This window comes from Nipponia nippon, unplaced genomic scaffold, assembly GCF_047370975.1.
Source record: "Nipponia nippon isolate SJK-2023a ecotype South Korea unplaced genomic scaffold, ASM4737097v1 scaffold_3, whole genome shotgun sequence".
Classification (NCBI taxonomy): domain Eukaryota; kingdom Metazoa; phylum Chordata; class Aves; order Pelecaniformes; family Threskiornithidae; genus Nipponia; species Nipponia nippon.
In genome coordinates this window covers 81,782,990-81,807,806 of record NW_028262347.1, presented here as the reverse complement: position 1 = coordinate 81,807,806, position 24,817 = coordinate 81,782,990, and the positions used below count along the sequence as shown (strand labels likewise).

Here is a 24,817-nt window from a genome sequence, read left to right as displayed (position 1 = left end):
ACATATCTGATCAGTATTCACAAGAGTAAGCATGAGATGAGTTAGCACTGTCTTATAGAAGATGCCTGATATAGCTGTGTGCTGGTTTTGGCTGGGATAGAGTTCATTTTCTTCCTAGTGGCTGGTATGGGGCTATGTTTTGGATTTGTGCTGAAAACAGTGTTGATAATACAGGGATGCCTTTGTTATTGCTGAGCAGTGCTTACACAGAGTCAAGGCCTTTTCTGCTTCTCACACCACCCCACCAGCGAGTAGGCTGGGGGTGCACAAGAAGCTGGGAGGGGACACAGCTGGGACAGCTGACCCCAACTGACCAAAGGGCTATTCCACACCATATGACGTCATGCTCAGCATATAAAGCTGGGGGAAGAAGAAGGAAAGGGGGGACGTTCGGAGTGATGGCGTTTGTCTTCCCAAGTAACCGTTACGCGTGATGGAGCCCTACTTTCCTGGGGATGGCTGAACACCTGCCTGCCGATGGGAAGTAGTGAATGAATTCCTTGTTTTGCTTTGCTTGTGTGCGCGGCTTTCGCTTTACCTATTAAACTATCTTTACCTCAACCCACGAGTTTTCTCAGTTGTACTCTTCTGATTCTCTCCCCCATCCCACTGGAGGGGGGAGTGAGCGAATGGCTGCGTGGTGCTTAGTTGCTGGCTGGGGTTAAGCCACGACAAGCTGTAAAAACACTATTTTAAGATTTTGTTTCTAACAAGAGACTGCTGTTGAACAACTGAGGTCATTCCCCCCCTCTTTGCTTTACTCAAACGTCAAAAGATATCAGTGGAGATAATGCTTGCCTCTCACTTTGCAAACTAGGCTATTAAAAACACTATTCAACACTCGTCAGGGCACAGGCTAGCCAAAGGAAAACAGACTACTGCAGGCTCTTCAGCAAGGTGGACAGTGTAGCGTGTATGGACCAGGGGACAGCACACTGCCCAGCACCACGTTTAGTGGCATCTCTCAGTCACCTCTTTTCAAGCGTGACATATGTCCGGCCATATGTGCAGAGTGCACCAGTTGAGACAACTGCCAAGTTAAGATATAACCAAACATTCTCCTTCTGAACATCCTTGGCCAGCAGCCGTTCCAGCATATCAAAGAGTCAGGAAAGCTCTTCGGGGAACCCTCTGGGGCAGGCACACTCAGACTGGCTATTCTAAACTAATCAGCAGTGGCTGTGAAAGCTGTCTAGCTGTGAGCGTTTCAGGCAAGCTGCTTTATTTCAGTTCTCCAGACTCTGCATGCGAGTGAACAAGCAGGTGCAAACCATCAGCTGTGTATGATGAACAGCACTCCCCAGCCCAAATCCAACATACAAGATGTACACCCATTTCTTCCAACTTTCAGAAAGACTGCACTTAAAACTCCGGGTTGCTGATAGGAAAGAGTGCAGCTCTACCACCCTGTTTAAAGTGTGACCTCTGAAAGCACCTGCGTTGCTCCTAGTGGGAAAAGTGAGCCTTGGAAGTGTAGATTGGTGAGGAAAGAGAATTGTTGGCCATCACCCAAATGTGGTGATGGCTCACTCTCCACAGGAACACATAATCAGCAGGCCCTGAACCTCAGCAAATTCACCTCTAATTTTTCCCCTTTCTGCATCTGCAATGATGTGCTAAAATGGCAAAGAATTTACTTACTGTGACTATAGTTGCTGGGGTACATGGGAGGGACAGGTGACCTGACAATCCTGTGAGCTGAAGGAGGTATGCGAAGAAGGAACTGAGCAGATGATGGTTGTAATGGTCTACAGATCATTAAACAGAAAATACAAGAAGAGCTGGACACGGGATTTGGGTCAGGGTTGACTTGGAAATGTAATGGTGCAGCCAGAATCGCTGATGTTAGAGTGATATTGCGATCAAAACTTTCCCTGGAGATTTCTGGGGCTAGTGGAAAGTGGGGAAATGGGTTGCTAGGCCCCAAAGCAACAAAGCCTGCCTGTCAGAAAGAAAAGGAAGAAGCAATGGGGGAAGGGCAGAAAGAATGATAATCTTCCAAGCTTCAAAAGGAAGGGCTACAAGGAAGAATTCTGGAAGGATGACAGAATGATGTACTGCTTCCATGCCCTATTGAAGATCAAGGTCTCTGTGCTGCTAAGAATGGTTACTGTCCTCTCACTCAATGTACTGTGCACATGGAAAAAATGTGTCAGAGAAGAATCTAATTACCATTCCCTAAAGGCTCAGAGACTTTCCATTGATAAAACTCCTTCAAAATCATACAGGCACTACATTAACAATTCTGAATTGCAGTAAACTTGATTTATTCTTTATTTCTTTGGTATTCAGGATACAGCGTATAGAGTTCTGATGTCCTTTGGACATCACTACCAAAACTAGAACATTGACTTTGATCACAGTTTGTATTTCTGCTCATGCTGAAACAGACACAAGCAAAATCAGCACTCAGGATGTGCAGCAGACATCAAGCTTTTAAAGGATCAGATATACTGGGTTAAAAATACTAGAATGAGAGTAATATCTACAGAGAACATGTCACAATGTATTTTTAGCATATATAAGTCTTCACATACAATAATTTTTTCCCCTTCTGAAGTTCCATGCCTTGATCTCTTGTGCACCCTTTCTTAGTGTAAGTCTTTCAAACGTATTACATTTAAAGAACTACTTATTTGATGCTTGGAAGAGATGCTAAAGCAATATTTTGGCACATATTTATAAAGTGATTAAAATCTTCTCTTTATTCCACACAGATTAAAAAAAAAAAAGATGGTCAGGTATTTTGATAATTGATGTGAAAAGGTAAGGACTAGTACTTTAAATCAGTGGAAAGATAAGAATCAAAACCTGACTGTCCTTTCTTTAATGAGCATAGCATGAGCCCCGTGCAGAGACAATCCCTTTCTTTAAGAACTATAAAATAGCAAGCACTACTTCCACAGAGGAATCCTTGAGTAACTCAGAGAAGGTGTGCTGTGGGTTTAGGACTTAGCTCTCAAAAGGATGCACTGTTCTCCTAGTATCATGTATGCAGAGAGTGTGTGACATGGTAGGTTGTCAAGTGATAATGATGGTAATATTTTAGAAGTTACTAGCTCCACCTCCATGTTCTTAGAAACTTGGGTAACATCCTTTGAATAGTGTACCTAGAAAGCTGAGCTGCATCTTAGGTATGAAGTTTGATTGAGAAACCTGCTGGCAAAAGCATATTTGAACAAGCAGCCACATGAATGAGCTCTAAAACACATTGTTTTTCTTTGACTGTGCAACGTGGAATCCTGTGGCTGGGTAAGAGCTTTTACCTGCAGCACAGGAAAAGACATCACGGCTTAGTATTCTTTCGTTGGCATATTCTTCTCCATGCCTCACACACCTGGAACATCTTTTCTAGCTTTAGGCATTCAAAAGCTAGGCATTCAGTCTAAAATGCTGCCCAGATTAGGCAAAAGAATTAAGACTAAATGCATGTGTACTTACCCTCTTTCCTTATGAGAGCCTAAGTCCCACTCCATGTTGCCACTGACAGTCCAAGCCTCTCCCCTGCCTTCCTGTCTGCTGCTACCAGTGTTTGATGGCCACATCAGGAGCTGACCTGGTACAGGCAGGAGTTACATCTTCAGCCAGAGGGTGTATTTTTTTGGTTACTGCTGCCAGGTTTGGGGGCTTTTTTTTGTGCAGGGAATGGAAAGGGTTGCCTGTGAGTTTTCAGTCAGACCAATTGCTTACCTGATTTGTTATAGATGTCTATAAGGGCTAACAGCAGCATACGGGAAGTATCCAGATCATGTGGCATGTGGTGAAACCATCCTTTTTGGTGGAGTCAGCAGGTACTTCGATTGGCTCAGGTCAATCATGAAACTGCACCCTTTAAGTAAATGCCTCTTTCAGAAGCTAAAGCTAGGGAAGATTAACCCTGCTTTCAAAGGTCTTTGGGTTAAAGCCACAAATCAGAACTCAAGAGACAGAAGCTCCCTTGCTTGCTTTCCACTGACAGGCTGTGGAGCTTGACACAGGTCAATTAAACCTTGCTTCAGGAAAATGCCTAAGCAGGTATTTTATTTAAAGTACCCTCGTTTTAACGGGAACTCACTACAAGTTTCATAATAGGTTGGCTTTTGCCACACTGGATCTGGAAGCTGTACATCTGTTTTGTCCCTCATTAAAACAGGGAAAATAATATTAATTTATTTGACAGAAGGGGTAGACTGAAATTATGATTCATCTAGATATTTAAGTAGTTGTCCTGAAGGAAGAATACGAAGTTCTGATATGTATCTTTCACATCTCCAAACTAAAAGAGGTGCATACTCCCTTCACTGAATCAGAGCTTTAATTATACCAGACCTTTAATCACACCGGGCCTCCAGTATGCCATTGACACCTTTGGTCGGAAGCTACATATTAGTATTGTTATTGGCACTGCATCTATTTCAATCCCTTTGCTGCCAGCTGCTCACTTGCTTCACCATCACCAATTGCAGTAATTCCTGTGCCTTAAAACACCCTGCCAGGATGTGCCTGACGCACTTGGAAGCGCTTATTTGAGTAAGGTTCGTTTAGTGAGTGACCTCTCGCACACAGAAACTTCCTTGTACTGAACACTGCACATTAGTGGCAAGAGAGTAGAAGCCAAGAGATGTATAAAAAGACCAGGGAAAGCTACCAGGCCTCAGGAGCACAGAGATGCAGAATAGGTTATTCTTCTGTTTCCCCTCTCCAGCTTCCCAAATCAGATATTTATGAAAGCACAGCCAGATATCAGTAGCCTAGCATAAAGAATGCAGTATAACCTGGAGATACATTTTTTTTTTAAGGTATTAAACAAGGCAGGTCCCCAGATAAACCCCTAGGGAATTCTACTTATACTTGGCCTCCAGGCAGAGCATGACCAATTAAACCCTTGCAGTCTGACTGTCCAGCCAGGTTTCTTTTCCCCATCTTCACTGTAACATCCCACTCTGGATGTTGGCATACTGTTGGAGACTATGCTGAAAGCTTTGCTAATGTCAAGGTAAACGATATCGATGGCTTTCCCTTCATCCACAGATTGAGCCATTTTATCACAGAACACGATCAGGTTGGTCAAGGCAAGGATACTTGCTGACTATTCTCAGTCACCTTCTTCTCCTTCATGTACCCAGAAATGTGCTCCAAGAAAACTCAATCCATGATTTTTCCAGGAACAGAAACTGCCTTGTCTACAGCTGCCTGAATTGTCCCTCTTGATCTTTCTGATGATGGGTGCAACATTTGCCTTTCTCCAGCCATAAGAATGGCTGTCCTCTAGAATCTCGAAAGCCTGGAGGCTTCTCAAATAAATGAAATATATAGTTTTTCATACTCTCTTTGCCCCTGTGGCAAAGAAATTTGCTGCAAAACATACACACATACACGCTTTTAGTAAAGTCAACTTCCTGGAGATCATAGCAAGGACAGCAGCTTGGGAAGTGCCCACATACAACAGGGAGACAAACATCAGCGAGACAGCGTGCTTTCCAGCATGGATACAACATACTAGGTAACAGAGCAGATTTTTTAAAAGGTTATTTCCTTTAAGCAAGCAACCTCCCCAAACAGAAATCTACACATAAAAGTGTTTTTCCTGCTCAAATTATTCAGATAGTTAATTCCTCAGGTGTCAGTGCACATGCAATGCCAGAAGCACTACAGTCGTATTCACCTGGTCTTGTGAAACATGACTTTAGCACTTGGTTCAGGGGTAGTCACTGCAGAAAGCAGTATGATAAAACCTTCTGTTACCCTACTGCACCCCTACTGTATGTTCTTGCAGCCTAGTTTACACTCAAATAACTTGAATAGAAAGCAAAGTACTTTTTAAAAGGTTTAAAGAGGTCAGACTGAGATGGTTTACAGACAGGATCATGAAGCTTTTGAGTGAGGAGTCTAACTACATGCTTACTGTGTGTGCTACACACCTTTCATAAACAAATGTTAGTTTAAACTTGAAACTACTACAGAGCCCTCTGGACACCTAATTTTTCAAGATGCTGTCACTATCAAAGAGAGAACCTATATAACTTAATTTTTGCTTGAATCAAAGGGGAAATTTTCAATGAAATGAAACAAAAATGTCACTGACTAGAATTTTTTGCTGTAATTTTGAGCCCTAGTTCCACAATTTTAAAAATAAAAATCTGAAATAATTTTCAAAGTAAAAATATCCTTCTGAACCAAAAATGTGAATTGTTATTTTAGAAGAGGTCATCCCAAAATATTTTGGGGCTTGTCTTTTTTTTCCTCTTTCTAGGGCCCTGGTGTTGGAGCTCCACCAAAGCAATCCAGGTAATTCAATACAAAAGTCCATTTTGCTCATCCTTATCCATGTTTTATTTGCCAAAAACTATTTGGGGGGACATTTTTTTTTCCTTCCCTACTAGGAAGATACTGACTGTTCACCATAAATATTTGCTTATATTTATGCAATACTTGTCGTATTATACAATTTTAATGCCTAGTAATGCCCAGCTTGGAGCCAGATTCAGGCTCCTGTTCTGCTGAGCTTAGCATTAGTATGAAGGCTTGAAAACAGAGTTTAGGGTTTTGCAGATACAAAACCAAAGTAACAGACCTTGCCCCTAAACTAATTTCTGGAACCCCACTTTTAAGACAAGGTGGCAACAAAAGGAGACAACCAGCAGAAAGGCAAGAGAGATGAGAAGAAAACACACGATAATGCAGATCAAATGTACACGCACAGTTAGCTAGTATCAAAGGTCTGTCTGGCTTTTAAACAAGCAACATGCCATTATTTGGTTTTGCTATTATTATTTGCTATTTATATTGCAGCAGTGCCCAGAAGTCCCATCCGGAAAAAAGCACAGTCCCTGCCTTTAAATCTTGGTGCAATCAGACGTGGACAAATGCAAGTTACTAGAATCAGTAATTTCTCCTCTGAAATGCATGCCCCCAGCAGACTGGGAGAAAAATGATGACCATAGATTTTTGGTAAATTCTGCCAGCGACCAACCTTGTTTCTTTTTATCACAGGTACAAAGTGCTGTGCATTGCAGCATATGCCTGCCTTGGTCTCAGTCCAGAGCCCTTATCCTTTGTTAACTGCCCTTGGTGCATCCTCTGGGCCTCTGCTATTCTCCAGTTCTGTGTTTTTATAATTCTATGCTCTTTTAAGCATTTCAGTGTGCTGCCACTGTGGGAGCAGATTAGCACTGGCATCAGCTGGTTTCCCAGTTCTCATTTTTCCTTACTGCACATAACACTAAATAAGTTACCGATTCTCCAAGCTCAAGCTTTTGACCCTACCAATTTATTTTTGGGCACATCTGAACTCTTCCAACACCACTGCCCATCACATGCCTGCTGGGATATTTTAGGAACTGACAGGCAAACTAGTTACTTAATCCAGCGATTATCCCAAAGCTTAATGTATGAGAAGGAGATCATTCTAAATTTTCTCTCTCATCTAAATCACGCCTGTAAGTAATGAGCCATACACTTGGCAAAACTCACCCAGTTCAGTCTGTATCAATGCAAGGCAAGACTCTGTTAACCCTTCAGTGGCACCTGCTTCCACACAAGCTCCTTGAGTTTAGGATAAAACAGACCCAAGCTACAGCACAAGACTGACGCACCAGTGAAAGACGCACCAACTTTCTTCAAAGAAAACGAATACTGCAAGGCTCGTAAAATATTTGTCATTGCAATACCCAGGCTCTTCCTTCAGGTACCTCAGCATCACAGCCTCCACCAACACAATCAACGTCAATAACCACAGTAGCTGTAGGTTAGAAGCCACTGTCACTTTGCTTGCTGCAGGTTCCCAGCAGATTTGCAGGTATTTTAACTTTCTGTGGTAAGGTGACATAAACACGCAGGGCAATAAAAACATGGGAAATTATGTAATTCCATCTCAGGAGAAGTACGGGCACAAGCTGTGGCAGCCAGGCAGGAACAGAGATGCACGAAACCCTGTCAAACTGACACAAAGTCCCACCTGGCATGGTGTGGCACTAGGTGCGGTGATGTAGGAAAACATTCAATCACAAAAGTACACCTTGGAAGCAGTCATCTTACAGTTAGGATTTTTAAAGTGGAAGCTTATAGTAACTAAGCAAATATAGGATTAAAAATCAGTCTAATGATAATTTTCAACAAAGTGCATAAGGCATGCCTTGATTTTAAAAATATTTAGTTAGACCAGTAACCCTTTCCCTATACCAACTCCATATCAAACACAAGTCTGGTCAGAAACAACGGGCTCTGGACAGCCACCTCCACGGTGCAGACTGTGGCAGTGAATCATCTGTGTTCACAGAATTACCAGGGTTCTCCTCTGCAAAATCAGACCAGCTTACTCTGAATGTTTGGCTGCAGTCAACCAGTTGCTGTTTGTAATCACACCATCATTCACATTTAACTACGAATGGAAGAGCAGCTTTGCCACAGCAGTTTTTCTTTCAAGAAGTAAAATCAATTTACAACAGGCTAACACTAATAATACCCCCACCCCAGGCTCCCTTGAAAGAACACAAAAGGCCTAATACAAGTCCCCCAGAAAATTACCAAAAACCAATTTGCACGCTTGGGTTCCTTGGCACAATTCAGACATTTTGATTTGTGTATGCAATGATGCAAGTCAGAACTTCACATTTTTTAAAGCATTCTCCCTAATATACTTGGCAGTCCTAATGGGCTTGGTAAATGAAATAAAAACAATAGGCTGGATTTGCTAGAGTAAACTGCAGTCGAAGGTGACCTTCAGCCAACTTTCAAGCTGTCTGATGTTCTGGAGGATCAGTTTTGGGGTCAATTGTTTGGTACATACTGCAGCAGTCAGTACCTGTACAGCCTTATGACCAGCTTCTGGCAATCATGGCGTTCTGGTATACAGGGATACCCTGCATCTGTTCTCACTCTTCCAGTCATAGCTCCATGCCAGGGACTGGGAGAAGGATGATGCATGAGCCAGCGACTCCTCTTTGCAGGCAGGATGCCTAGAAGATCAAATGCTCTGGACTATGCATATCAAGATGTACTGTGTCACAAGTGGGAGCTCTCTCTTATGGGTCCTAAGGCTCAGAATATTCCCCCCACCGTCTCCCCAGTATTTTAACAACCTTGTTTGTAGAAAGTACTACCCAGGGATCAGGTCTGAAGGTTTCGACTGAAAAGTCAAAATAGAAGACTGAAGACTCTGCCCCACTGTATCTAGGATTTCTTCTTAAACTGAAATGTTTTGTTTACAACAAACTTCATTTCTTTGCAAGGTCTTCTGACATAAAATTGGTTTTAGCTTCCATCATTCAGTCATAGTCAGCTACCAGATAAGAAAAAACACAGGTAAGGAAGGCCAGGGTTAAATTTAGGAAAACAGAAAAGCTTTCTTTAAGAAAAATTGGAAGAAGCAGCAGGGGATAGCATGTAATAAAATTGGACATGAAGGATGAAACATGACTTGACTTAATATTTTGTTGAATGACCAAATAGCAAATTCTGCTCTTTGGGTGCTGGCTGATAGCTCCACTACCGACGCATTTAACAAAAAGATAAGCCTCCATTCTTAACTATGATTTGCAGGCCAAGTTGTTGCCTGACGTTAGGTGTCCTTATTCAGCCCCAATTCAAAGCAAAAAACCCAAGCCCGCATATAAGCTTTGGTACATGAGCAGCTCCATCGGCATCCAGTGCTTCTGAAGTGCAACAGCCCAAAAAGGAATCGTGCCAACTCGCACATGTCAAGAGCCAAGTCACGGGCACCAGCAAAATGACAAACCTTGTTTAAAAACATGTTTGCTGAAGGCCTTGTTGGTGAACGGGTCACTTGGCAAAACTGTGAACAAAAAGCATGCTGTGCAGCTGCCTAAAAGATCAGCTCTCCTGTGTGCCTGAGCAAAACTGGGATACAGGAGAAATCAGAGGGTTACAAAGGATGCCAAACAGGACTTCTCTAATGATGTTGATCCATGGCCTTGATGCCAGCAAAAGCTGCTGGGAAATAACTGATTTCTGTTACTGATGTAAACTCCCGAGCCTGTGGAGTGGAGATTTTCTCTTCAATGCTCTTTGTACTTATCCTGTCCTCTTTGAAAATGCCATGCTGAACTCTTTACCCTCACTCTCCCCTGCGCCACATTTTTTCCATACCTCTAATGTATGCTCTCTCAACTTCCTTGGCTTTTACCACTTAGGATATGCAGACAGCAGTGGTGGCAATGCTGAAAGCTTTCTGCTGGCAAGGAGATCGACATCCAAAAAGGGATGAATTTCTGGATGGAGACATCTCGTGACTAGCGTAAAAGTGAATTTTGTGGAATTGAGAATCTAAATCTTCCCTTTACTTGTAGATGCCCCATCCCTGGAAACATTCAAGGTCAGGCTGGATAAGGCTCTGAGCAAGCTGATCTAGTTGAAGATGTCCCTGCTCATTGCAGGGGGGTTGGACTAGATGGCCTTTCAAGGTCCATTCCAACCCAAACCATTCTATGATACTACTTCCATTTCCAACTTCACACACAGGGTCAAGCTCAGATGCAATCACACGGGCAAAAGAAGTGGGTGAGAGTCAGCAGTACCAATAAAACTGTTGTTTCTTGCTTTTGGTAGCTTTCAAACCCAGAAACTGTCTAACTTGCTTATCCTCCAAGGCAAATTTTAGACTGGAGTCAGACAGTATTGGTTTCCCAGATACAGAAGAGTGATTAACTGCATTTACATTCCTGTATCAAGCACTTCTTACTATGGCTAAATTGCTATCATCTCTAAGTTGAAGTATTGGCAGTGAAATAAAACTCATACATACATTTTTGCTATAAGAAACAAAATATCCAGAGCAAAAAGAAAATCCAATGCAATGGCATATAACTGAAAGGACGACTGTGATTTATTATTTGGGCCCACCTTCTCTTTGAAATCCACCCTTCACAAGATACTCAACCAAAGCTAAATGAAGATACCAAGAGAAATTCCACTAATTTCAGGAACTGGGCCTTGGCTGCAAACCAGAAAGCACACAGGCATAAATGCAAATTCAAGCAATGTTATGAAGATACTTTAAAGTTGTGACTCTACTGCAATCTTAGTTTGCTAATTCCCTGATGAGATTCCCTCCTTCTTCTGTAAGACACCCTTGCATATCAAAGAAAAAATACTGTTAAGTAGATACAGTCTACAAGCGTCCCAAAATATCACTGCTGAAGGAGAACTAAAAATGCATTTCTTTTTACGTACAGCAGCAAACGCAGCATGACTGCAACTTCTAGGCTGTTATTGACAAGAGAAAATCTTATTTTTGAGCGTTTTTTAAATCGCACCATTCTAAATATACTGCCTGCTTATTTGCTTCAAGGGCTGAATTCTTCTTTATTTTGTCATTTATCAGCTGGCAGAATTCTTCACTGCAGACACCATCATTAACAAACTAATCCCTTGGCATATCCGCCATTAAATAAAACAAAAATGGCTAGCTTGAAAGAGGATGCCTTTATGCATATGTGTGCATTTGCATTTGTGTGCAGAGCACAGTTTTGTGTTTACTGCCTAAGTTTGTCTATAATGTCCCTTGGATAAAATGAGGTTCCTGGCCATTGGAGTTCTCAAAGAACTGCATGAAATTAAGCATGGTATCTTTACAAATTTAGCAGAATACTTGAATATTTATATTTAAATTTGTGCACATCTCTTGTTAGAGATCTAATGTGAAACGGAGAGATTTCTCCTTTCTTTTCAGCTTTTTTTAAAATTTTATTTTATTGCATTAGCAACAGATGCATTAGCATACAATTGGCTAGCGGGATTCTTCTGGAACATTTATATTTGAGGCTCTATATTCTCCCCTGGAAGTGTTGCTGTTTAGATCACGATCTACTTAACATCATGAAGTGATGTTAAGTAAAAAACCAACCAATCAAAATACCCTTTTGAAATCTGATGATTTATTGTGATTCCAACCCAGGCCAAGGAAAAGTTGTATGAAACCAAGAAGACAAAAATGAAGGCCAGCTTTTACATATCATTCTGTAGGTGGTGGGTATTTGTGTGGAATAATGACATGCAAGACAGAAACCATTAACTCCCTTGCTGTTGCAGCCAAGTAAGCAGGCGCATAGAAAGCTGAGCTCCAGAAAAAGATCTTTCTAGACCCTTTGCACAAGATATATTTTCTGTGCATGGACCTAGCAAAGATCATAGGCACCTTGTGGTAAGAGGCTGGTAAGAGAGATGGGGTTCCTGCACAGGAGGGCTGCAAAGCAGCATTCTGCTGAGGTGGCAGCTACTGCCAGGCGGGTGGCCTCTGGTCAGACAGTGATGGTGGGCCACCGTACTTCATGCTGGGTTTGTCTTGCAAGTGCCTTAGCACCTGGACAAGTATCTGTGTTGCTGTCATTCTGCTGGTCTCTGCGGATGTGCCATTTCAACACCTGTAACAGCTGTTTCTAGTAAAAGATGTGGAAACCGATGTGTCACGTTTTGACACCAAAACATTTTAATTCACAAAATGAAAGACAAACACTCTTGAAATGAATTGTGAAGCATTTCTGCTTTCAAAAAATTACTCATCTGAGAATAATTCACATTGATTCTACAGTTTCATTTAGCGCTGTGTCCTTGTTTTTCATTTAGCAGTTTATGTCAGTTAAACAATCTTAATTTCATTGTGATTTATTGTGTAACTATTGCAAGCAATGTATAATGGGAGAAAATTTTAAACTGCAGTACATTTAAAAAAAGAAACACAAGTTGACTTTACTACTGCAAATACCCCCCAGGAGCTGAAGTACCGAAGACAGTTTGCAAAGCTGGAGCACTAAGCTGTGAACTCTCCTCGGCGGTGACAGAACTGAGGTTTGTATTCTGTACCACCTAGCAGAGCTTGTGACCAGCAGACAAATGGCAGGGCCCACAGCTTGTCTGTATTTCAGCCATATCGCTTGTTGTAATAAAAGACAACACATCATACAGTTAGGTCAATCCCACCTAGAGCTTCAAGGCACTGTGAGTTCTACTTTTAAGGGACAACATCAGGAGGAACCATTCTGATAATACCAGAGAACCGCATCTGTAAGTGACCAGAGCCTGATATTTCAAGGAGAGATTCAAGCAGGCATGCAAGGAGAAACCGTCTAATGAGGGACCCAGCTTCTCCCAGTGAGAAATGCCTTGGTGAAGGGTCTAGAGCATGAGTCCTGTGAGGAGCGGCTGAGGGAACTGGGGTTGTTTAGTCTGGAGAAAAGGAAGCTCAGGGGAGACCTTATCACTCTCTACAACTCCCTGAAAGGAGGGTGTAGCAAGGTGGGGGTCAGTCTCTTTTCCCAGGTAACAAGTGATAGGACAAGAGGAAACAGCCTCAAGTTGCACCAGGGGAGGTTTAGATGGGATATTAGGAAAAATTTCTTCACTGAAAAGGTTGTCAAGCATTGGAACAGGCTGCCCGGGGAAGTGGTTGAGTCCCCATCCCTGGTGGTATTTAAAAGACGCTTAGGAACATGGTTTAGTGGTGGACTTGGCAGTGCTAGGTTTGTGGTTGGACTTGATGGTCTTAAGGGTCTTTTCCAACTTAAATGATTCTATCTATAACTTATTTGTGCTCCAAACACATACAGACAGAAAAAATATTATTTCAGTCTTGGTCTATGGCATATAAGATGCTCTGAAACTCCTGGTGACAGTCTTTTTCTGCCTCTGTTGCTACTGTTAAGAGAATCTATAGAGTGCTCTGGAAGTCAGATTTGATGGATGGGTTCCTCCTCCTCAGAAGGAAGCACTGTAGAACTGATTAACCCAACACTTAACTGCCAGCAGCACTGCCCATATGATTAACCTTCCCCGTTATTTAGCACTGGTGAGGCCACATCTGAAGTGCAGCGTCCAGTTGTGGGATCCCCAGCACAAGAGAGAGAAGGACATACTGGTGCAAGTCCAGTGAGGGCCCATGAAGATGATGAAGGGACTGAAGCACCTCTCCTATTAGAAAAGGCTGAGAGAGCTGGGATTGGTCAGCATGGAGATGAAAAGGCTCAGGGGGATCTTACCAATGTTTATAAATACCTTATAGTAAGGGGTACAGAAGAAGGTGGAGCCAGGCTCTTCTCAGGGGTATCCAGTGACAGGATAAGAGGTAATGGGGAAAAAATGAAACACATGAAATCCTACCCGAATATAAGAAAACACTGTTTTACTGTGAGGGTGATGGAGCACTGGCACAGGTTGCCCAGATAGGTCCTGGAGTCTCCCTCCTTGGGGATATTCAAAACCCAGCTGGACATGGTCCTGGGCAGCTGGCTCTATCTGACCTGCTCTGAGCAGGAGGTTGGACTAGACAATCTCCAGAGGTCCCTGCCAACGTCAGCAGTTCTGTGATCCTGTGAAAAGCTGTAGAGAGAGGAGTGTGAAAACAAGCTAGAAAGGAAGGAGATTTGCATTTCTGAGTTCACAAAAAAACTAGCTGAAACTGCAGTGAATAGAATTATTATTTTGAAATATTAAAGGACGCTACAGAGGTTTTATCATATTCCCTACTGATTCAAATAGGAGATGAAATTTCCTGGAAATAGCTACTGTACTGTGACAGTATCAAAGATTGATCTTAATTAGAAGACAAGAAGGAGACTTTATTTTCCCCTGAAACTGGAGAACAGTACCTCTTTCAGACTCTTGATATTAGTGGCTGGGAGGAACAGAGAATTAGTCAGGCCACAGGGATGTCTACATGATGTCATGACACAGGTAGAGAGCAAGAGAGAAATGGACAACTTAACTGGACAAAAGAAGGAGTTTAGAGCTTGTTGTGCAAAATAAAATAGTAGTTCTGCATAACTGTCAGGAGCTGCGGAGAAGAGAGAACAGGATGGGCAGTTCTCATACTTAACCTCTCCTATTCTGCAACACAATTAAGACAGAGGGGTAGAGAATAACCTCTGTGTAGTTCAACAGATATTCATCAACAAATTACTTTGCCTTTTCAATAAATGACCACAAAAAAATTTAAAAGTAACATCTAAGTGAAAGATGAAAGACTTCTTTTACAGACTGTCTTAAATGAGGCCTAAAAACTCCTCTCCCATACTCCTAAAAGCTCAATGAAGATTAACATATTTAACAAAATTTGGGATAAGCAGGAAAACATTGTCTGATCACTTTAATATAGGAGAAACAATGAATTCAACAGAGCTCTAAGACAGACACAAGGGTTTCGGCTTTAAATCAGGCATAAACCTTTCTATAATTCAAAAGTCATGGTATTGATTCACTCCTGTGGGCTCTCTGATCACCCTAAACTACTTCTCCCCTTTCTGCTCATGACCTTACCAGGCTTTTCATTCAGACTGAAAGACTTTCTGGACAAAGACCTGTGCTTGCATAGCTATGGCTCCTGAATGCCAACATAAGGCAAATTAAATTTATAATATATCAGTACCAGAAAAGAAGGTTTCCTCTTCTCCCTCACCCCTAACAACATCCTTTTCTAGTCCTCCATTACTTTTTTCCTCCCTCTAGCTCCTCAACCCCATTCTCTTCCAGACCCTTGCCCTGACTTTCACCAGCGCTAATGCCCTACTCTTCACACTTTCCTTCTGATGCTTTTTGCACACTCTTTTTTTCCAAATGTTATCTCTGATAGCATCTGCAGACTTGCTGTCTTCTCTTTTTTCCTCTAATTGTTTCTTCAGGATCTCTTCCTAAGTTTTCATATTATTGCAGCCTTTTATTAGTCCTTTTATCTTCCATGTCTGTACTGTTTTTCCTTTATTACTAAGATTTCCACTAGTGTCACCATTATGTCATAAACTTACCCCCTTATTCTTCTGTTCTTGACCCACTTCTCTCTCTCTCTTTGCCATCTTTGAACTTCGCTGACATCTCTCCTTTTGGATGTCCTGATGTTCGTTGTAACTTCTCATAACCAAAACATAAGCCCTTTCTTTAGCAATATCACCAACTCATTATTTAACTACTTCCTCTCTCTGCCCCTGGATGTCTAATTTGCATCACAATCCTGTCACCCACATTTTCTCTCCAGCTTCATTAAAAAAATGAGGGCTCATCTTTCGAGAATGGTGTATAGATACCTCCCCACATTTCTTTCATGCCTGCTTTTGTATGTACACAGAACCATACAGAACAAGTCTGTGGTCCTAAAAAAAGGACGATGGACATAGCGTTTTCAAATATGCAAGCGTTTTCAAATTGACTGTTGATCTGAGGTGCTCCATTTTTAACATTTCTAAATTAAAGTATCCTAAAGGGAATCAGTCTGCAAAAGGGCATCGAGATGAATCAGACTCACCAGACACATTGGAAATTTTTAGCAAAGTAGTACATTATATACAGAAAAGTGTAGTTATTATTATTTCTAATACTGTCATTAGTCACGTATAAGTGTAACAAAACACACAGAGCAAAGATTTAGGGTTGTTCTAAATCCGTAACTCTGAATGCATCCCTGATCAACTTATGCAGTGTGTGAAGAAATTCTAAGCTACTGTGCAGCATCCATGTATACTAAGTAGTGATGGAAACTGCAGTATGACTATGAAACTGTGCAATGAGCCTTTTTTCTCTGGGAATTGCCTCAGTCACTCAAAGACATTCTTTCTTCCTCAGCAGATTGCGGCCTGAATTTATCTGACTGATGCAACGGAGGACACAATTTCAACCACCATCTTTCTTTCCCCATTGCTCTTACCATGGTTTCTTCTCTGACATCAGAGTGTGCATTAAAAAAAAATAAATTAAAAAACCCCTGCCATTTCCACCCAGCTGCCCTTCCAGCACTTCTGCAGAATGCAGTCTGTGCTGACAGCTGTGCAAGTGCAAAGGAGAAAGGAGGTGTAGGAAACCAAGTTCTGCTGATGCTAACTGATAATAAGATGGGCCTTTGTGCTTCTCAGCTTCTCCATTAGCCTCCTGGTAGGCATGGCTTTGCCTGCAGAACAGATGAAAGAGGAGGCAGGGCTGCCATATCTCCCAACTTAGCTGAAAGCTGACAGGTGAGATTCTACACCCTGAGTTATGACATGGGTTGGATGTCCATCAAATGAGGAGGAGCTGTCACCATACAAGGCTGCAGCTTTGGCACAGCACCCAGAAAAGGCAACAGCACTGCACTTTGCTTGTTCCAGATGCCCATGTTCCAGCAGAGCCTAGAGCCAAGGGGCAGCAGCAGCAGCAGGGCTGCAAACATCCAACAGCAGAAAGTGACACCAGGGACATGTGAGTGAGTCTTGAACTCAGGACTAATGGTGGCTTCTTTTTTTGTCCAGTGTGAACGGTTATCTTGCTGGAAGCACTAGCTGTCTTGTTGGCCTTTCCTTGTGCTGTAGGAAGCAGGCTATGAGCTGATAATATATAAAGCAGAACATTACCAGCCTCCTTCAAACAAAAACACAAATTGGAGAAGAGAAAGAAATGAAATGGAACAAGGCAGCAGATGGTGTTAGCTTCGTAAAGAGGCACAGAATGGTTTGAGACCCTTGCCTGCATTTGTGTCAGTTATGCTACCATCCTTGAGATTTAGCTCCTCTCTACCACACGGTTTAAAAACCATGGGGTCAAGTAAGAAACAAGTTTTTGTTAAAATGACAGATTTGTTCCTTTGGTACACAAATACCAGAGTTATGTCTCATAATCTACTGACAAAAGTGAGGCAAAATCTAAATAAATAATAGAACAGAAAACATCTTCAGCTCTGTTTCACTCCAATTAGCAGTTTCCAGACCTCTTACTGAGCAAGTGGGATCCCGTTCCATCAAGTAAAAAAACTCATTACTCTGTTCTGAATACTGATCTACGCACCATGGCAGTGGTCACAGCAGATTTAGGGGACACTGTTCCAGAGGGAGTGACACTGCACTGGTTTGGCATGGAGAACCTTTACTGCTTATGGTGATGAGGAAGACGCATGAGCAAGGGAGTGGAGAAAGGGACAGTCAAGGGAGATGGAAAAAGAGAAATCTAGCATGATTTGGGGAAATTTATAGGGCTAACAGAGGGTCCTGCTGTATATTTACTGATAAGCATCGCACGCGTGACAAAGAAATACTGAAGGGGCAAAGGCGTCTGATAACATTGGACTTCTGCTGTTTTCAGTCGTCAGTCCCATCATAATGTCTGGTTCCAGACAAAGCCTGGCAGGGAAGAGAAGGTCTATCTGTACCATCCACTGTAACTATAAAGGTTAACCGTAAGGGTTAACTGTGGTTGGACGATATGAAAAAGCAGTAGCATTTTACAGTATTTCTGGTCACACCCAGCAACATCTGCTCCCCACTTTCAGCAGCCTCCCCATTTTCTCTCTGAATTATCAGAGACATTAACAAGTCTTTTCCAATCCCCACTTTGACTGATCTTTCTGATTAGGAGCACTGAACAAACAGACCTGAGAAACAGCCTGGCAGCAGCAAGCAGCCTTAGTTCACTGCACGCAGGCCATGGAAAAAGCTCTGCTCTCCCTGCGACAACGGGAAAGCTACAACCAGTGACTCAGCGTTAACCCAGTAACTGCTCTCCAGGGAATCTGAGACAACTGCTTCAAGCATTCCTGCCTATTTCTGCACGCAGAGGCATTAGACAACAAAAAATACTCCTTGAAACAATTTCCTTCCTCTGATAAATATATACCTCCCATCAACTAACAAGTAAAACAGCGCTGTCAAGCTTTGCCTTGTGATCCACATCTATGGACACATCCAGGGTGAAGCAGATGATACTGAAATGTGTAACAAACAGCTGCGGTTTGTGCTATGCAGACATGGCATTTCATTAAGCACAGGCTAATAGCTTGATTCCCTTAGGGACTCGCTGCTGGAAAATAGAACATCTCCTTTCATAAATAGGCAAGGTCACCGTGAGCCACACGTTCCTCAATGCACACGTTCATTTTGGAGTTGACGCTGAGATAATTGAGTATCTGTTCATTATACGTTTTGCATTAATCCTATAACATATCTTCATGTAAAACTAATTTTACAAGATCTGAGGAAAACCAGCATTATATTACATTTCAATGCCATCTGTTCAGCTACTCCAGAATACAGTGGAAGAGTTCTGATTTATGCCCAAATTATTTTTTGTATTTTACTCTTCATGTTGGATTCAGAATTTGAAAAATTCCAGATAAGAAACATTTTAAAAGCACAAACTAAGGCATTTTGCCCCTTCACACCTTTTCTTAACTTACAGTTGCTTTTTTATTTAACAAGAGTAATCTTCCAGCACATTTACATGTACACACTGTGAACAAGACAGTTCATAAATGTGACATCTCAAAGTTTAAAACCCTGTAGATATGATAGAAACCACAAAAATTACATAGATTGTGCTAAGAGATATACGAAGAGAGATCAAAAATCATAGGCAATTTCTTTTAATATATTAAGCACTACCAAAAATCAGGAGTCCCCAGAGGACCTTACCAGAAGAACCTAAGCATTATGCAGTGCAACTGATTCCTGCCAATCTACTTCTCTACTTTCATCTTATTTCATCCCAAATACTATTTTTGTCTGTTTGTCTAGAATATTTAGAAGCTGGCAACCTGTTTTTCTCTGTTCCTGTGGTTCCTGGGAAACTTCTCTTCTGGATGTGAAAATGAGAAATTCCAGAGGATAATATCAGGTCAAGGCATAATGCGAAAGAAGAAAGAGTTACTTTCAAAGCGAATGTGTGATTGGTCAGTAGAGAAGATTACATAGGGTAGAATATGAAAGTAGAAATAAAGTATTTTCTCCTAAAACCAGATACAAACACTGCATTGCATTAAATCCAACAGTTTGTGGGGGAAAAGAATAATTATGCCATGGAGATTAGAAATTATATATGTACACGTAAGGAAGAGAAGGGATTTTATTCTGAATTTTCCTGTGCATACTCAAATATATGCATTTTTCATCAAAGATTATGATCAGGAATGTCAAATGCAAATGTTGCCTGAAGACTTGGAACAAGCTTTTGCTGCATTTTTTATTTGTTATATAGCTCAGGGGTTTCCCAAACTGGAGAATACAAACCACAACTGTAAATGGAAAGCAGAATCTCTAGATTGTGAATGACTGATTATGTGGCTTAAAGACATACATCAAAATTAACTGGAAACAATCTGCAAAAATGTTAAGAATAATGTTTCTTGCCCTCTTCATCTGCCATGAAATTAACAGTTACTGGAATTAACGGTTTCACATCTAGAAAAGAAACAAAGGCTGTCAACATTTTCACATGGAAATAACCTTGAAGAGTTAGGTGTCTGCCTTAGGGAAGTATTTTTGTTTTATTTTAAAAAGAACAGCATCAAAAAGAAACCTCTTTCTTTGAGGGGACCTGAATGAGTTGTGAGCATACCCTTAGAGTTTTTTTTCTTTTCAAGGCTGCAGCAACCTAAGTTAGAGACTTGCCTCCTTCTTTTGTTCATTTGAAACACACTGAAGCAGGCTTTCAAAGGTTCAGGGAGAGGTTATCAAGTCCTGTTTGCTGTTGACATGTCTAAAACTGCTGACACATGCTAGGAAAAGAAAGGGTACATTTAGTACAGCTGGAACAATAAAATAGCTGCTAAGGAACCTCACCTATAGCTAACACCACCACTAAGCTGTGGTGGCCAACTAAAGGCATAAGCCAGTAATATTCATGCAGAAAATGCAAACAAAGCTTATAGAAGTCCTGAAAAATAGCTTGGCTTGCCATTTTCTTAGTGACTTAAAAAAAAAGGTAAAAAACCATGCCAACAGACCACATTTGGTATTCAGTCCCAAGTCTTCAGTGCTGAAAGCTGTAGAAACAGCTGAAAAACATTAATTGAAAGGAAAAGTAATGAAAAATTGTGCACTAGACAGACTTGCAAAAAGCAACCAATGTGGTGGTTTCCTTTTATATCATAATTTTTCCTGAACAGGAAAATAACCTCCTACCCTCTGTTGAAAATAGAAAAAACCGAAACTCTGTTGTTGGACATACTCAAGATTTTCTAGCTTGATACCTAAAAACATTAGGAGGAAAAACACAAGCCTTCTCCAGACCTACTTGTCTCTAAGTAAGTTATCTATAGCCCTATTTTACCTCTAACTCCAGTAGAACTAGGAGGAGTACTCTTCCAGTCAAGCCTCGTTCAACGTTTTAGACCAATGCTCTAAAGATACATTGATCTTTCTTGGATTAATTCCAAGTAATTCTTTGCCTACTAGGGCCAGATCTGTCCCCTCCCCTCATTTCACATCAGCTATGTACAAATTCACGTTGACAGTAACCATTAGCTTGAACTCTGGCACTTACCAGAGCTGGAGGAGGCTGAGGAAGTTCATGACCTCACCACTGGCCTAAGCTCCTGAGGACCTTGAGGTCCTCAGGCTAACTCCACTCTAGATACCTGGTCTAGTAACGTCTCCTTACAAATCTTTACATTCACTACAGCAAAGGGTTTTGTCATCCTTCTTGACACTAGAGATCTGGCTTTCCTCACCAAAACCACCCACACAGGTGGAGGTCATACAGGTCTGTTCTTCAACTCACAGGGCTGTCTTAGCCTTTGTGTTCTGCTGCAAGCAACTTCAGAAAGCACCCTTTTCAAATGCTACAGTATTTTATCACTTCATAAGTAAGATTAAACTGGAGCTGACATCAGAAGATGGCAGATGCTCTACTGTTCTGCAGCAACGCACAGCCCGCTATACCTTGCCACTAGGCTTTGTCTTATGAAATGAGTTTAATGCCCCAATAAGGGAAAGGAGTCGGGAGTGACAGACTCACAGTTTCACTTTTGAATGTTCAAGCATTATGCTTTGAAAGCGGGTGAAGGAAAGGAGTTAGTTCATGAGAGCAAAATGCTAGTCTTCTTGCAAAAAGGAATTTCTAAGAATATCTTTTTGAAAAAAATAATTCTCAACAAACAGAAAAGCAGAAAAGAAGAAGAATTACATCACTATATTGAAAAATCCTGCATTACCTGTCAAAATAAGATAGATCCAGGTGCATTCATGTATGATTTTTTTTTTGTTATAGACACAACAAAAATACACAAGTTACAGCAGAAGATGATATTTTGTTTTTCATGAATTGAGTACAACAGGAGTCCTCTGCTTCACCCAGCTAAATGGATTTCAGATTAGACTCTAGAATAAAATATAGAAACTTACCTTACATTTCAACATGTTGGCCACTCTCTCTTGCATTGATTGTCCAGCCTTTGGCCTGACAAGTATATAAACTGCTTTTACATCAGGGCTGGACCGCAGAAGCTTTTCCACCAGTACTTTGCCCATGAAACCTGTAGCTCCTGTGATAAGTACCGTCTTTCCATTGTAATAAGCTGAAACTGAAGACATGGTGCTTTCTTGTTCTGTCCTTCCTTTAACTTCCTGCAGAAGGTACCTGAGAAGATGCAGAAATAAAGCTTTAAAGGCTTTTGAGTCAAGACACAGATCAGTTATTTGGGAATTATAGTCTGAGATAACCTTTCCCAGTCAGCTATAGCAGCTCACATTAGGTCAATCAATGGCAACTTTAAAGATGATACTTTTAAAGGCCTTTATTATGAAAATAACCCACAAAAATTAAAAAGGTTAATCTGAGAAGCTTAAAAAATCAAGCTCAGCCTCATCCTCCATATTATACCACAGCTGTACGCAGCAGCAACAGTTTAGAACATAGCTTGTGCTGTTCAAGACCCCCTAGCAGTAGATGCTCACTGCAGTTGAATAGCATTTGTCTTGTACACTGTGAAGTGGCAGCCATGAAGATATGCAGTCATCCCTACAAGACAAAGTAGAAATAGATCTCCTCACAAACACTGCAGGTGGAAATTAAAGTTTTCCACTTTAATTCCACTGTTCCAAGCAGTTCCTTTTCTTGTCAGCCACCACTTTGCAATATGCTCAGCCTTTTCCTCTTGTCTTGGAATAAATCCATGAAGAAAGCTCCCCTTGACGGACGATACAGTGCAATGATATTGCTCTGCAAGACTGCAATACCATGCTCCTGTGTGTCTGTCATCACCCATTATTGGCTGTTAAGCCTCAAATTCATCCCACTTAACTCTAAGGAGCATAGATGTCATATGCTTTCTCTGGAGAGTTTAGATTGTTTGAACTGCCCTTTGGAGATGCATTGACTATATAAGGGGACTGACATGACTAGGCTCCCACATGAAGTGTCCCAGTTAAGTATTTTAATTAGATACAGTGGTTTTCAGGCCTACATGTCCCCAGCCATCCCAACTCAAACTCTAAGTTGATTAAATGACAAACATCTTCTCTTCCTCCTGCAGAAGCTTCAGAGTCTCTGTTGGCCATTTCAAGTTTCTCAACATGACATGAGTCAACTGCATGCTAACAAAATGCAAATATACCAAGACAGAAATATAGCATTTGCTGCATTTTTGCAGTCTGCAAAGATTCCCTGTTCTCACTAACCGTCTTGCATTTCTGAAACATAATAAACCATTCTGAGTGCACCCTCACTAAGTCTGCAGATGACACCAAGTTGGGTGGAAGTGTCAATCTGCTGGAGGGTAGGAAGGCCCTACAGAGGGACCTGTACAGGCTGGATCGTTGGGCTGGGGCCAATTGTATGAGATTCAATAAGGCTAAGTGTCGAGTCCTGCACTTTGGTCACAACAACCCCAGGCAACGCTACAGGCTGGGGGAAGAGTGGCTGGAGAGCTGCCTGGCAGAAAAGGACCTGAGGGTGGTGGTTGACAGCTGCCTGAACATGAGCCAGCAGCGTGCTCAGGCGGCCAAGAAGGCCAATGGCATCCTGGGTTGTATCAGGAATAGCGTGGCCAGCAGGACCAGGGAGGTGATAGTGCCCCTGTACTTGGTACTGGTGAGGCCGCACCTCGAGTACTGTGTTCAGTTTTGGGCCCCTCACTACAAGAAGGACATCGAGGTGCTGGAGCGTGTCCAGAGGAGGGCAACGAAGTTGGTGAAGGGTCTAGAGCACAAGTCTTCCGAGGAGCAGCTGAGGGAACTGGGGTTGTTTAGCCTGGAGGGAAGCAGGCTGAGGGGAGACCTTATTGCTCTCTACAACTCCCTGAAAGGAGGCTGTAGCGAGGTGGGGGTCGGTCTCTTCTCCCAGGCAGCAAGCAACAGGATGAGAGGAAATGGCCTCAAGTTGTACCAGGGGAAGTTTAGGTTGGATATTAGGAAAAACTTCTTCACGGATCGGGTAGTCAGGCCCTGGAACAGGCTGCCCAGGGAAGTGGTTGAGTCTCCATCCCTGGAGTTATTTAAAAGATGGGTAGACGTGGTGCTTGAGGACATGGTTTAGTGGTGGACTTAGCAGTGATAGGTTAGCGGTTGGACTCGATGATCTTAAGGGTCTTTTCCAACCTTAAAGATTCTATGATTCTATGATTCAGGGACAGTGAAGCAGCCTAACTTAAGAGCAAAACCTGCAAGCCTTCATACAGAAACATCTTATATGAGTCCTTGGCTTGGACCAACAGAAATGAACAACAGCAAAGAATTTAAAATACTGTAAGAACCTTAGCTACATGTGATGATAGGTTAAATTCCCTTCATCGCATGGGACCATGAGAGAAATATAGCTTGTCCTACAGCCCATGCCTTCCTCAGGGTGGAGCAAAGTATCTTACCCCAGAAAACTGACCACCAGCTATGTGAATCAAGAGAAGTACCATAGATCAACCCTTACAAGGTGTACTGTGTTCATTGCAACGCTCAGGAATGTGCTTAGCTGGACTGCGATCCCCAAGTCGTTACCACTCACAACAGTGAAAAGGAGCCCACAGCCTGTGTTAATGTGCTGTCATTAACTGGGTTTACAGCTGATGCACCTACCCAGACCTGACTTTGCATTCATACCAATTTGCCAGTTTTCACAATCACTGTACTGCTACATGGAAATATTGAATGCGTATTTCTAATAGGCT

The 24,817-nt window shown here is 41.9% G+C and overlaps 1 protein-coding gene across 4 annotated transcripts in view; it reads right to left on the bottom strand.

Annotated features, from left to right (window-relative positions):
• The window catches only part of FAR2 (fatty acyl-CoA reductase 2), a 156,021-nt gene that overhangs the window by 66,290 nt on the left and 64,914 nt on the right, over nt 1-24,817 (bottom strand). For all 4 annotated transcript variants that reach the window (XM_087766300.1, XM_087766301.1, XM_087766302.1 and 1 more), the window contains exon 2: nt 22,062-22,296. In XM_087766300.1, the coding sequence (XP_087622426.1) occupies nt 22,062-22,250 (189 nt within the window). In that variant the 5' untranslated portion in view covers nt 22,251-22,296. The remainder of the gene's footprint in view (nt 1-22,061; nt 22,297-24,817) is intronic.